A 15,020-nucleotide genomic window follows, 5' to 3' on the forward strand; every position below is an offset into this window, starting at 1 on the left:
ATACACAAATCTAGAATACAGAGCTGTAAAAGGTAAACAGCTTCTACATATACATGTAGGTGTAAAAATTAGTTAATGGCTTGATGTTTCAACCCTAGAAGAGTCTTTCTCGAAGGTCAAAGGTATTTTTGTTTCACTTAAATACCTGTTCATAAGTTTGTTGTGTTGTCATTTAGCCTTTAAGAAAGACTCTGTTAGGGTCAAAACATCAGGCCATTCACTGTTTTTTGCAATTACACCATAGGTGCTTTTGGTTGGTACAGTAGTTGTTTGCAATCAGCTCATTCTATTTTAAACTCTTCTTTTAGCCTTTTTGTTCTTTTGAACAGTATACCACAGACCTGAGACTGTTCATGTAGGGGCAAGGCAGTTTTTTTTTATTGATAAGGGGCACCTATGAGTAGAACATGTATAGGGGCACCAAGGCAATTACCAATGAAATGTAGGAAACTGCCTGCTGCCACCATGAATTCTCAGGCCCTATACAGTACATGCATTAATGTCATCACCGTATTAAATACAAAATGTGACAAGATTTTGGCAATAGTAAGACTGAGAACTTGGTACAAGATGCAACCTTACAGATTTTGTACATGTTTGTGACATGTTCCACAAGAGTTGAAGACAGATAAAACATGCACTCATACAGACATAACAAGGCACAAATGCAATAGTCGCTGCTCATAGTGATGTATAGTAAGACTTTGAAAAAAAGGATTTAAGAAAAGTTTTGAATATGGCAACAAAAAGAGAATGTTTGGTGTTCTAGGAAAAGGGTTTCCACATCTTTTTTGGTTGGTATTTACAAATGCAATACCGGTACTGGTAAATGCATTTGTACACCTCAGCAAGTAAAATTTTAACTCTAAGGGATGAGTTCTACCACCATAATCTTCAAACCGTGTAGTTTGTGGACGTTTGTGTCGTACAAAAAGTACCCAACCCCTTTAACATACACTGTGTATGAGACTAGAGCAGCCTTACAGGGCCTTAGTATGCACCTACCCTCCATTAATTTGGTAAGGCTCTCCTGCAGGCTGCTGAATCTATCTAAAGGTTTGTGCACCCTCCTCCATTGGGGGTAGTGGGCCTCGGTCTCAAAGCCCCCACCTGGTGGGAAGAGAATCAAATAAAAATCTAAACGAAAATCAAAAAACGAGGGAGGGAAACACGGTACAGCAAATTAAATCAAAACGGAAAATGAAAAACTGTGTTTATAAGAGCACACACTCAGAAAGAACGAAATGTTGAGGAGATGTGAAAGGCATGCTTTTTAGGGGGAAATGAAAAACAACATCATTTTGTGACGTCTTAGAACTGTAGAACTGCATTTCTGGACTGCTTATAATCCTTTCAACATGACATTCACAGCGGGAATTCGCTTGATCGCTGACCGCAAACAAAAGAACCAGCGGTCTGTGAACGGGGACATGATGATGCCATGGTGCATAACTTGGCCCTTTAGACGAGTGACTTCTGCCTTTTCCTGTACATCACGTTTGCTCACCTATTAGTCTAAAGGAATAAAGAAAAGAAAGAATCTCTGAAGGTAAACACCTGATATAACTTGCATGTAGTTGCAAGTTCCTTAAGAAAGAAATAAACACTTTTCTTTTCACATAGCTTTGATATTTTGCGATGAAGCCTACTGTACTTCTACCTTTATAACACCATTTATTCTGATGTTAAGGCTTCTTCGACGAAAGCGAAGAAGGGTCAGTGTTGCTTTATGGTGATGAATCCATCATGCTACATGTGCTAGGTTATACCACGGCCCAACTTCATAGAGCGGCTTACAATGTAGGCAGAACAAATTGTTCATGTTGTTATAAATGAAGAACTTGACCTGCTGTTTTTCTTTTTTCTACTGCGGTGTACATGTAGATTGGGTAGTTAAACTTTAGACATGTTAGAGACTACATTTACCTAGTGCAGATACAAACTTGTTCAGCCTGCTATTTATCTACTACTGCGAAGTAGGTTGGGTAAATGTAGGACAACCTAGTTCAGATAAAAACTTTCCCGCTGTCTGTTTACTACGTGGAAAGCAAAATTACTTCTCAAAATTTAATCTTCACCACAGGTCGAAGTTAGAAATCACACAAACATGGCACCCTTCTTTGAAGCTGCACTAAAATCGAGTCTCAATTAAACCATCCGCAACGTACACACAAACCCAACTATGCCAGGGTAAAATATTTGCATACAACATCAATAGTGCAGGACAGGATGTTACAACAAAATGAAGTGCACTACACTGTATTTTGTAATGAGGCTCCAGGGAAGCCTTTTTATAAGAAAATTTATGTATAAAAGAAATTGCATGACTACAGGTGAAAGGTATATGTGTAATTGTGTTTAAGCGTTTATAAACTGGATTTACTCGCTCCATACAAACCCATCCATGATATTAAGAATGATTATGTTTTACATTATTAACAGGCATGGTACGTGGTCCTTACGAAAAGTAGGAAAATGTGTTTTTAGCACAAGGGTCAACGTACTTGTTCATTATGGTAATATGGTGTATGGTTCAATATATTGTCCAGACTATTTAATCACCATTTTTCAGATTTTTCAAAGCGAAACAAAATTAGAAATCAGACTTAAGTAGGAACAATATCATGCCTGCCTGAAGAAAACATATATATATATACCCCTGTTAGTTGTGTCCATACATTACTTTGTGTCAGTCTTTAGTATCTGTCCATTGGCCCTGCCCTTTCTCCTTATGATCCGGAGTTAAACTCCGAATTGTATGACCTTGTATTGAAGATGGCATATTACTCGGTTGGGATTCAAACCCACGACCTTTACAATTCTAGAGCAGTGTCATACCAACTAGACCAACAGGATTGCCCAGTAGCTATAGGGAGTCCTAAATTTTAGCAGCAGGTACTGCAATAATCCATTAACCTGGTTTTACTTGTTCCATACGGACCCATCCATAAAATTAAGCAGTGTGGTTACATTTCAACACATCCCTGTTACTAGTGTCCATACATAACTTTGTGTCAGTCTTAGGCCCTGCCCTTTCACCTTTTGATCTTGAGTTGACGGCTGAATTGTATGACCTTGTATCAATGATGTAACCTCTCTTGCCGATACCTAGCGTTGAGTTTAGCAGACTCTCATCCTCCTTGCATCTCTTACCATTCGGGCCTGGTAGAGGCTGTCCACTCCGAAGTATCACAGTCTGAAAGAAACAAGTACCTCAATTGTTAATGAACCACTCACGTCATCCCCTCTCCACCCGACTGCTTCTGTGACACTACACTACACTTTTAAAGGGTCTGTATACCTTTGGCTTTTGGAACCCTTTGAATGTTTCAATCCTATTTAAATATAGATATCAATGTGAACCACAAGGGAAACTGACTGGGTAAATTTTTAAATGATTTTTGGGGTTGAACAAAGAATTGACTAGAGTGGGATTCGAACCAACGACCTCCTGAACAAAGAATTGACTATGGTGGGATTCGAACCAACGACCTCCTTCATGTTAATTTCGAGCTTGTTGATTCGAATCCTAAATATAGATACGTACATGTAGTGTGTTTACAATCAAACTATCCCATGAAAACTTCATTTAAAAAGGTGGTCCTGTTTTTTGAGATGTCACAGAAAATCTGGAGTGAATAATGTCTACGCAGGAACAATACTCCTAATACATGTAGGAACACACAATCTTAGCAGCATTACCGCAGATAATGCTTCTTATAATTTTTTAAGTTTTTAGGTATAAAAAAGTGATCCTTCAAAGTGAAATATTTCTAAAAATGCATAGACTATGCAAAGCTGCTGTACTTCTTATAATTTTTTATAGACATAAACGTATATACAGATCCTTTAAGTAAATGTACATGCATGTGGGTGTTGCCTTGTCATTCAGCCTTTAAGAAAGACTCTGCTAAAGTTGAAACGCCAGGACATTATCAAGTTAAAATTAAACTCACCCCGTTTGCTGCATGTAAATAGCTGAGAACCGGGAACCTCCCCCCTTGGCGGAATGCAGCGGCCTGCATAATACAGTCATCATCTATGTTTTTGGGTACTACCACTGCTTGTGGGTAAGTAGGGCACACCTTTCAGAAAAAGACAAAACTGACAATGATTGGCTGACATCATAAACACAAAACATTCATGTCGGAAATACATTATACAATTGTTGCAGGCTGTGACGGGAATCCATGGTGTTTTGTTCACCAGAGAGGGCAAATGGCACCTGCAGGAAACAAGAGGGGGCCATTTTCCCCAGAGGGTGCACAAAGCCCATGGACCCCCAACGCAGCGTGCCATAAAATGTTTGTTTTACCATGGTTACATAGATTCATGTTCTGTAAAGGCATTATGTTGTCATTTTCAAACACTATTACTTGGCATGGTTTAACAAGCAGATGAAAAGTTTTAAATGTTCACTGCTCGATCGACCCCCGTTGCTGATTCTTACACAAAAATGACATGGATGTTGACAAAGTCTAAACTGGTAGGGTAGTGGAAGGGTATTGAATACAATGGACCATTTTAATGTGTGGTTAGAGACTTGGATAAAATCTCACCTGGAAATTCTTGTTAACAAATGAGAGTCTCCAGTCGTCTGTGTTCATTCTGGCAAACTCTGTCTCAGGTAGGAATGCTTGCCAACCATCCTCAAGGACGTCAGCCATCGGACGGTAGAAGAAGGGATACGTCAGAGTCACAGACTCTATGAAATCACAGAATAATTATTATGATTATTTTACATGTTATCAAGGTTTTCATTTTGAAAGACTCACAACTGAAGATTTTGAAGGTAAAAGGTGAAAGATTGGGAACTCAAGAGATTGTATTGTTGGAGCATAAAATATGCATTGATGCCATTTCACATGTTTCAGCAACTAACTGTTTTGTTATGAATTAAATTTATGATATGATCATGGTGTGCACTGAGCTATTGTTGAATCAAAAGAGTTGCTTACTAAAATGGAGGCAAGTGCATATTATTTCATACATGTTATTCAGCCCGAGTTAACAACATTTCAGCTTGAATTAAGCATGTTGGACTCAAAACGAGTCCAATTTCACGCAGGATTAAAACAACATAAATGAAAACAGTAAAACACAGTTCTTATAATAGCACTTTATAACACCTTAGGATTCTCAAGGCATATCATGTTCAAATAATAAGACCCGATTTATGTATTTACCGACAGTAGCACCATGTAACGGTTTACAAGGTGCTTGACGGTAAACCAGCCAACCATTCAACCATATAAACACAGCAGGGGCAATTCCCTTCTTAACATTAAGTACCTTTGGGTTCTTTTACACGCAAGCATTACACAACATACGGGCACTGCAGCTTTCATCCAGCCCATCCAAAGGACCAAGCAATAATGGTTAAGTGTCTTGCGGCTTAAGGACACAAGTGGCAAGACATACTCTGCTGATCAGAAACACCAGAGATTGAGTCCAGTGTCCTTGATCGCTCGGCTACTACACGCAATGAGATGAGTTTGGAAACGAATGCCTTACATTGTAAATCTTTTAAAATGTTGAATAATACTAGACAAATATTTGTTCCATAGGACTTGTTCCGTTGTAGGATTAAAGTCTATGTAAAGTATGTGCTAAAAATACTTGAACCTGGTCTTGATGCAGTGTACATGTATATCCCGTCATGGAGAGTAAAGTCATGGCCTAGTTCCATGGCTCATCCGCTTACTGCGGAAATCTGCACTTACGATCACCATTTTCCCCTTACTGTGTAAACGGCATCTTTCAGCACTAGTACCTGTAAGCAAATAATGCCTCAGGGTATTTTAGAGTACAACAAGCAGCTATTTCTATGAAATTGTGCCCAGGTAAGGTTGGCTCCAAATTGCACCACACCACCTTGTAAATTCCCTGCTAACCTTTAAAACATATTTGACGTAAGTACAGAATTTCCTGCTTCTATCATGTCTATGAGCATGGATGTGTTGCTTATGGCAACCAAAGCCATGAGACTGGGCCATATGTACATTGTAGATCTGGCCCTTCCTCAACTTAATATCTTATTAAATTCTCGTTAAGATTTAGGGGACTCAGATGCCAGTCTAGGTATAATGTTAAATGTTTGCAAACATTCTGCACAGAGTGTACATGAACTGTATGTCACGGACAAACCGCACGTCAATTAAACAAAATCAAATTAGATTAGAGATTTGTAATGGCCTCGTTTGGACTTTCGACATGTCATGAAGCATACAGTGAATAGCAAAGCTGAATAAATAACCTGCCAGCAAACTTCACCATTAATCAGTAGATTTGATTAAAACCTTCCCATCCACATGGAATGATAGATGTCGTGTCTAGTTGAGATAAAGTCAATATGGCTCAACCCTCTACAGACTGCAATACGGCGACACAGCTGTAGATGACAATGCACTGTTGTGCCATCTGTGTCAAGTGCATCAGGACAAAAATAAATGCAGAGACGTAACTGGCTGGCTATTCACAAAATGAAAATCAGAATTTTTTTTAACAATTGCTGCTGGCTCCGGAATACTGCCAATGTGCTAGAAATCTGCCTCAGGGGATTCTGTCCTATACATGTACAATGTACATGTGGCATGAACAATTACATTGGCTGCGGAGGAGGTTGATTGAAAAGAGGACACTATCCATGCTATCACAAGAAGCTAGTGCACAGTAGTTTGGCTTATGAGGGGACAGATTGTGTCTCCTGAGGAGAAAGAAACTTAGGCATGCAGCTGGGCATCAGCTCATGAAAATCCACTGAACTTGTGAAACTTGGGTAATTTGCACACAAAATTATGGCAACACCAGCTGCATTGATGCCATGGTGGGCGGCGCTGGGCGGGCCCGCCCAGAACTCAGAATTTCTGCCAAGCACTTTGAGCAAAATTTTGCCAAGCACAGACTTCTCCCAGAATTAATCCAAATATTGTCCAATACATACATGTAAGACATAGTTGTCGATAAGAAGTCTCAAATATCACAGAGAAAGAACACAGTCAAAAGGCCATTCCACTTATTGCATGGCCCCAAAACCTGAACAGTTTAGAGACAGAAGCTTCCTTCATCAGCGATGAGATGGCTTCACAATATGAACAATTGTCCCAAGCAACCCTAATTAGTGCCTCAAAATACTCCACAAAAAGCCTAAAATTAAACAGTTCTGTTGCACCTACAATCTTGGCCATATCTCGTTGGGCCATGCACCACAGCCCCTGTGCTCCCTTTCAATGTTGGCTCTCATTGGGGCAGTTTCGCTCCCATTAACATTGGCCGGGGGGAGGGCGAGGAGAGAATGTTTGTTGTCACAGGGGAAGAGGACAGGGAATGCTAATTGTCATGTTGTGAATGGGTGGCCCTTGCATTTTGGCCAAGACTGAGACCTCTAGAGGCCATTGTGGGTGCCATTGAATCATAGCCAAGAACCATTGCACTCCACTCATTCATTCATGTGGACTTCGACAACAATTTTGATTTAGAGCCCACCACTTAAAATGGTCTCGCTATTATGTACAACTCTGAACACCATACGAGTCTTACACGCGCCACAATAATCAATAAGAATAGTACTGAAGTCATAAGAGCCTGTATCTACATGTTCATGTGTACCAGCAAGGTACTCAAGGCGCTTAGTAAGGCATTTTTTTCAGAAAGATAGGTTATTGAAGTTATGATCAATCATTCAACATTTCTAGTTATCCATGCATCCAATATTCATAAATAGATTTAACCTGGAGCTTTCATGGAATGGAAACAAATCACCATTGTACTGGCCATCCTTTGTGCCCCTCTTCCTTGCTTGCTTTTGCACTTCCCGCCTTTTCAACATCTTGAAGGCTTTCCGTACGAATCGTTTAGTCTTTGAGAATGACTCCGCTAGGGATGAAATATCAGGCCATTATTAAATAAAACTGTAAAGGGAATAACAGAGTGTCAACAATTTCTTAAACGGCAGTTTAAAACTGACAGGGTAATGGACACGCACAGGCCACGGCCCATCAAGGTTTTAAACTGACATTTAAGAACGAGTCCCCACTCCTTTTATTCTATGCATTTCATAACAAACTGTTTCAAACGCTTTTCATAGACCAACACGCTGAACCCAAGGCAACGTTTCCCTTTAAAAGCTCTAGCTATGTCTCTATCGGTCGTTTAAACACCCCCACATGGCACGCTTGCCACCGATAGGAGAAGCAAAACTATCATTTTATTTTAGGGGACAAAATTAGAAAATGTCAAGACAGAAATTTAGGGGAAATGGAATCCAATTAAAAACAAAAAATCTACATCTTTGAAGATGCAAGTTGTAATGGTTCAGGTGTAACAATGATTGTTACAATTTCAACATAAGCCAACACTTAAAGGGAAGGTACTTGTTTGGTAATTGTCAAAGACCAGTGTTCTCACTTGGTGTATCCCATCATAACCATGAAATAACAAGCCTGTGATAACTTGGGCTCAATTGATCATTGAAGTTGCGAGAAAATGATGAAAGAAAAAACACCCTTGTTGGATGAATTTGTGTGCTTTTAGATAGGAATAAAAGACTTCTAGCTAGAAGTCTTTTAATACTGTAGTGAGAAATTACCTCTTTCTCAAAAACTACATTACTTTAGAGGGAGTCGTTTCCCACAATGGTTTATACTATCAACAACTCTCTCCAATGCTCGTTATCAAGTCAGTTTTGAAGTTAATATTTGTTTTGAGTAATTACCAAACGTGTACCTTCCCTTTAATATATTTGTTGCTGTTGTTCCTCCTGTTCCAACCCTAGCGCAAGCGCCAATAACAGGATGAATTACTGAAGACGTGGGAGGAAAACCACAAATAGGGGAAAACCTACGTAGTCAGGTAGGAACTGAAAAGGCAATCAACATGCCAGAGGTACCTGAGGCAAGATTCACCAGACATGACAGAGAGGTAAAAGGCAGTAAATCACTAAGCCAACCTAATCCTAAAGAGATACACAATACGTACATACTGTATACAGTATACTAAAGCTTTTAATAGCCAACCAATCAAATTTTAACAGCTTGTACATTGTATATATTGTTTGAAATCCGCTGAAATTTTTTTTACATTGAGTACATGTATTGACTACATTACATTTACATAAGTGCCTCGCGTAAGCTTGCGCGCTCTCAGCATGTTTATATCGTACGTTTAAATGTGGCCATTTGATCTCTTTTTGACCATTCAAAATAGATAAAATGTCCTGGGTATAATGCACAGTTCAAAAAACGTTTTATCGTAACCAAGGGCATCCCAGAGACCATTTTAAGATTTTCCTATATCTGAAAAGCCCTTTACAGAGTGAAAAAAAAGACATGCTCTCAAAAAAGAAATTCCAGGCCTTTTTAAAGATGTTTCATGAAAAAATAAACAACAAATAGGTTAAATAATGGATTGTTGCAGGCCACTTTACACTCAGAATGTTCTCCTGAGTGAAGACCTTTCTATTTCTCACCTAAGTTTGACAGCATCTCAATAGAGCTGGCAATGTTGAGGCATTCTTCCATGCCATTGATATCCAACTGAATAATCATGAAGTTCTTGCACTTGATCGTCAGCTGGCCCATGGATCCTGAAAACTTCTTCTCAATGGCATCTATATTGCTGTGAAGAAGCTGCAATGACAAAAGTACAGTGTACATTACTAGTATGTAGAACACTCAATAAAAGAGCAGAGACTTACATTGTACACTTTGTTAAAGGAACACGTTGCCTTGGATTGGTCGAGTTGGTCTTTTAAAAGCGTTTGTAATAAAATGCATATGGGTAGAAAGATGTTGTAAAAGTAGAATACAATGATCCACACAAACATGCCTCGAAATTACACGGTTTTCCTTTTACTTTGTCGACTAACACGGTCGGCCATTTTGGGAGTCAGATTTTTGACTCCCATAAATGGCCGACCGTGTTAGTTCACACAGTAGAAGGAAAACCACGCAATTTCAAGGCAAATTTGTGTGGATCATTGTATTCTACTTTTAAAACATCTTTCGAACCATATGCATTTTATAAAAAAAACGGTTATAAACGCTTTTTATAGACCAACTCGTCCGATCCAAGGCAACGTGTTCCTTTAACCACTTCACTACGGATGACATCTTTATCCGCAAGGGACAGAACTACAAGTACATGTACTGCCGATGTTTTATAACTCTCTGAACAGCTTCAAACCACTTCAAATAAAAAATTAAAAAATTACTGACAGCCGGACACTGAGCTGACATTTGTTATCCACCCTGACATTCCAATGTGTATTTATGAGGCAGGCACGTAGATCGTGATACACTTTGTTTCGCCAATACAAGGAGTCACACCAGGACGTTCTTGAAAACATTTAAGTACCTTGTAACATGTAAAATCCTCTTTCCAAGTGTTTCCAGACTTTTGTCATGTTTGTGCTGTTGTTGTACAATTGTGACAATTGTTTATCATTTGTTATTTGCGTTCAGAGATTCCGGCATACCATACAGTAGCTGTTTTTTGGGCCATGGCTCATGGCCGAGTTTCTGTGAATCACGGTGAGTGCTTAACAGTTTTGTGAATGGGGGCATCAAGGCAAAGCCCAGGGAAAAAGGAAGGCAGTCCAGAGGGAAAAAGAGGCCATAGCCTTAAGGCCGAGTCACACTGCAGCGATAACGATCACGACGCAAAGAGAACGCATTCTATTGGTTCAATTGCTCCATGCAGAATACGCACATGCTCATTCAACCAATGGAATGCGTTATCTTTGTGTCGTTATCATTATCGTTCTCGTTATCGCTGCAGTGGGACGGGCCTTAAGTGTACTGTAGATGTCATGATCTTCTTCTTATTCAAGACCTGATGTGCACATTTACACAGAAATGCCAACACACAAACATGACAAACATACTTTTGGCACCCCTGGTCATCAACCTCAAGAAACTATATTGCCCTTAAGTTGCAACCAGAAGGTCTATCACCCCTTGTACACCATGTCTGTAGAAACTCAATCACATTATATTGTAGTTCTTCCTCCCTCTGGGTAATAAAGCTTGGAATCAGTCTGTTTGGCAGAATATAAACTATTCAATTCAACTCAATTCAATTAATCTCTACCCTCACTGGTACAGTGTTTCCAATCAGCCTGATCACTACTGGATTAAAAGATGTCTTGCTTCAGGACATGTTCCAAAGTAACACTCTGTTACCTTTGAATTGGCTACCTGCCCATGTACATGTACAGTGTACGTGCGTAAAATGTCACATGGCTAAATTTCATGGCTCTGCTTACCATAAGCAAAGAATCATAAGCATGGAAATCTGTGCTTATACAGCAAGCGTATTTCAGGCCAGGCATTTTGGCTTGTGCACGAGCGTACTCCATGTTGCTTGGCAATCTACGCTTGTAAACGAGGCTACATGTAGTACAGAAATTTGGAGCTTGCCATGCAAGTGGAGAATGGTGATAGTAAGGGCAGAATTTGGCGATTTAATTAGCAGAGCCACAAAATTGGGCCCAGTAAGTATCCATCAGACATGTCAGGTAAATGTATGTACCGACAATATGTACAATAACAGACAAGGGTTTGATGTGTACACGTCCCCAGGCAGGGATTGAGGAAGTGCAAATCCTATGATCCTGCAATATTTCAATACCAAAGTAAATTTTGTCTGCTTGTTTGTATGTTTGTTTGTTTTATTTGTCAGACAGCTTAGCAAGCCAGGTGTGCCAAGTAGTCCGTTTTGGGGATCTGGGGTGGATTTCACAAAGGTAGTCCTAACTTAGGACTAGTCCTAGGCATTGCTAAGAGATAGGACTGGTCCTAAGTTAGGATGAGTTACTGGTCCTAACTTAGGACTGGTCCTATCTCTTAGCATTGCCTAGGACTAGTCCTAAGTTAGGGCTACCTTTGTGAAATCCACCCCAGGTAGGCTTAGTGGCTTCTTGTTTCACTAGTCAGTCACGTCTGTGGTCTCAAGTTCAAATCAGGTATTTCGGACTGGAGTTTCTATTGAGGATTGGGTTCCAACTTTTTACTGGATCAAGGGTTTTCCCCATTGGGGTTTTCTTCCTGCCTGTCTAAAAATTTTCAAATAAACATTAGATGTTAAAATTGCATCAGGGAAAAAGACTAGGGCCTATTTGCCTTTTTGGTTTTCGGTCCCTTACACACCGATGTGTGTTAGTAAGCATTACATGTATATAGGGGCCTACTCAGTACTTTCCAGAGTTCTGTGGGAAAAAAACCACCTAAGCATTACATTTCTTTATCTATTTTTCTTAACACTGCTTAGGGGGCATAATTAGGCCAGGACAGGATACTGCTAATGAATCCTTTCATTTTATTACCTCAAACTTTTTCTACGTCCAAGTTTTCAGGCAAAATCTTGTCAAACATTGCTACATTTTACAAACATGCTTAAATTAAAGGCAGTGGACACTATTGGTAATTACTCAAAATAATTATTAGCATAAAACCTCATTTGGTATTGAGTAATGGGGAGAGGTTGGTGGTATAAAACATTGTGAGAAACGGCTCCCTCTGAAGTAACATAGTTTTCGAGAAAGAGGTAATTTTCCACGAATTTGATTTCGAGACCTCAAGTTTAAAACTTGAGGTCTCGAAATCAAGAATCTGAAAGCACACAACTTCGTATGTCAAGGGTGTTTTTTTCTTTCATAGTTATCTCGCAACTCCGACTACCAATTGAGCTCAAATTTTCACAGGTTTGTTATTTTAGGCACTTGTTGAGATACACCAAGTGAGAAGACTGGTCTTAGACATTTGCCAATAGTGTCCAGTATCTTTAAGTAAGAGACCCCTGTAGTGTAGTGTGAATAACACTATGGACATTTTCCCTCTTCCTCAAATTGTACCCCGCTTGAATCACTGGTACCGCTCCAATCACAGCCATCTTTCCCACGCTTGGTCTTTCCAGTGCTGCTGCTTTCAGTTCAGAGGTGTCACAACCTGACCATTGAACATGGAGTTCAATGTATTTATTCATCTGTTCATATTATAAAGCTTTGCAGAACATCCAACCCCCACCCCCGCTCCCTCGTCACCTTCAAGAAAATTGTGCATGAATCCAATCTTACCTTCACTGCATGGCTACACATTGCACATCAACAATTCTATCAAAATAAATCACTGACACATGCTGTTTCCTTTTGAGAAGGATGGCTGTGGGGTTTTATTGATATTTTTTCTTCAAAACTTGCAAAATGAATCATGTGCATTTGCATTCACATCAACGGTTCAATCAAAATAAATCACTGAGACGCGATGTTTTCTTTCAAGGATGACTGCTGTACTAATATTCTTTTTGAAAAATAGCAAGATGAAATAGTGTGCTTCAACTTTTGAGGACGCACCTGGAAAATATGTGCATACAAATTGGGTTCTTTTTTGGCTTGGCACTTGGAGAAACGCATTGAAAAATGGACACAAGATGGTTCAATATGAATATCAAACCCACACTTTGCTGAACAGAAAAACCAGAGTTTGAATTTGAGGCCTCGACACTTCCACAAGGAAGTTTTTGATTTTTTCTTTTTAGATTGGTGAAACCTACCCATAGCTCCTCGGTGTTTGTTTTCCTTGAGGAGAGAATAAGATGATGTCCCGTCAGGCAGAGTGTCCCTTCAATGGCGGGATAGAACGGCCGATGGAGGACCACGCTGTCTACCTTGGGAGTCTTGATAAACTCAACAAACTCCATGGCATGAAACTCAACGGGTCTTCTCACAACTACAAAAACAAAGACAACAAGAAAGAATGAAAGTTATAAACAAAGGCTGGCTTTGACAAAAAACAAACCCTAGAATTTCATCTTTGGAGATGAGGGCAAAGCTATTTGCATTTTCCAAAGGGCACTCTTATTGGAAAGTCAACAGGAAACTTTTGAAGGGGCACCAAGGCCTAGACTACATTTACATAGGGGCAACACTGCCTCTAGCTTTCGTGTAATTCAGGCTGTGACAAAAACAAACCCTAGAATTTCATCTTTGAGAGGGCAAAGCTACATGTATTTGCATTTTCCAAAGGGCACTCTACAGGAAACTTTTGAAGGGGCGCCAAGGCCAATACCTCCTGTACGTAGGGGCAACACTGCCTCTAGCCTTTGTGTAATTCCAGGCCTGCAAACAGATTGCTTTTAAAGGCCCTCATGTAAATAATAGTCTTTGAAGTTGAGACAGTTTAACAACATAAGACCTACAATTAACCACTACAATGTATAAATGGAATGTACAATTTGGTATTCGCATGCACTTTTACAAATTTACCCCTTTAGTTAGACTTGTGGACAAGTCGTTAAATCGGCCCCACGCGCTGAGATAGTGGTCTCGCGAGATCACTGCTCTTGCGCGAACTGATGGCTCCCCGATATCGACTCCTCCTCGTTAATGAGGAGTCGAAATCGGGGAGCCATCAGTTCCTGCAAGAGCAGTGATCTCGCGAGACCACTATCTCAGCGCGTGGGGCCGATTTAACAACTTGTCCACAAGTCTACCCTTTAGTCAAAATCTGAGAATCCTGGTTTCTACTACATGTATGTGCCCGAGTAATTTATAAAGCCAAGCAAGATTGTCTAGGTGCAAATTTTATGTGCACAGTACAGTGATAAGAAAAACAAGAATTCTTAAGGGTTCTGCTGCACGATCAGAGCTGAATAAGCCTATTTCTTACGGGTGTTTTAAATGTTGCAATACTTCAATTTGAACACACTAGCAGCCTATCCAAATTTTTAATAAAAGTGCAACTTGCATGGGTTTATTTTAACAGTACGTTTCGTTAGTAATCAATAATATTTTACCCAACATACAAAGCCGTGAATGCTTGGTGAATGTTGACATACCACAAGCAGATGGTGCGCCTGTATTAAGATAAGTTTCTTGAAAATCCAATAGACTAAGACTGCTCAAAGGTGCAACCATAGACGGTAAATTACTTTCCTTTCTTTATTGACAACAACTGATGTTACCTCATGAATGACCTTTTCATAGGGTGCTGTTAGCACTCGGTCAAACGCTCGCCTGGATGGAT

The 15,020-nt window shown here is 39.8% G+C and overlaps 1 protein-coding gene across 3 annotated transcripts in view; it reads right to left on the reverse strand.

Moving 5' to 3' along the window:
• Positions 1 to 15,020, reverse strand: part of LOC139949841 (myotubularin-related protein 9-like) — a 42,932-nt gene that overhangs the window by 9,794 nt on the left and 18,118 nt on the right. For 2 of the 3 annotated variants that reach the window (XM_071948386.1, XM_071948384.1), the window contains exons 2-7: positions 13,549 to 13,724; positions 9,467 to 9,626; positions 4,560 to 4,705; positions 3,957 to 4,085; positions 3,040 to 3,196; positions 1,006 to 1,137 (exon numbers count right to left, since the gene is read on the reverse strand). In XM_071948386.1, coding sequence (XP_071804487.1) covers positions 1,006 to 1,137; positions 3,040 to 3,196; positions 3,957 to 4,085; positions 4,560 to 4,705; positions 9,467 to 9,626; positions 13,549 to 13,695 — 871 coding nt within the window. In that variant the 5' untranslated portion in view covers positions 13,696 to 13,724. The remainder of the gene's footprint in view (positions 1 to 1,005; positions 1,138 to 3,039; positions 3,197 to 3,956; positions 4,086 to 4,559; positions 4,706 to 9,466; positions 9,627 to 13,548; positions 13,725 to 15,020) is intronic. The other variant, XM_071948385.1, reaches the window with a different exon arrangement.

Source organism: Asterias amurensis, chromosome 17 (assembly GCF_032118995.1).
Source record: "Asterias amurensis chromosome 17, ASM3211899v1".
In the NCBI taxonomy this organism is placed as follows: domain Eukaryota; kingdom Metazoa; phylum Echinodermata; class Asteroidea; order Forcipulatida; family Asteriidae; genus Asterias; species Asterias amurensis.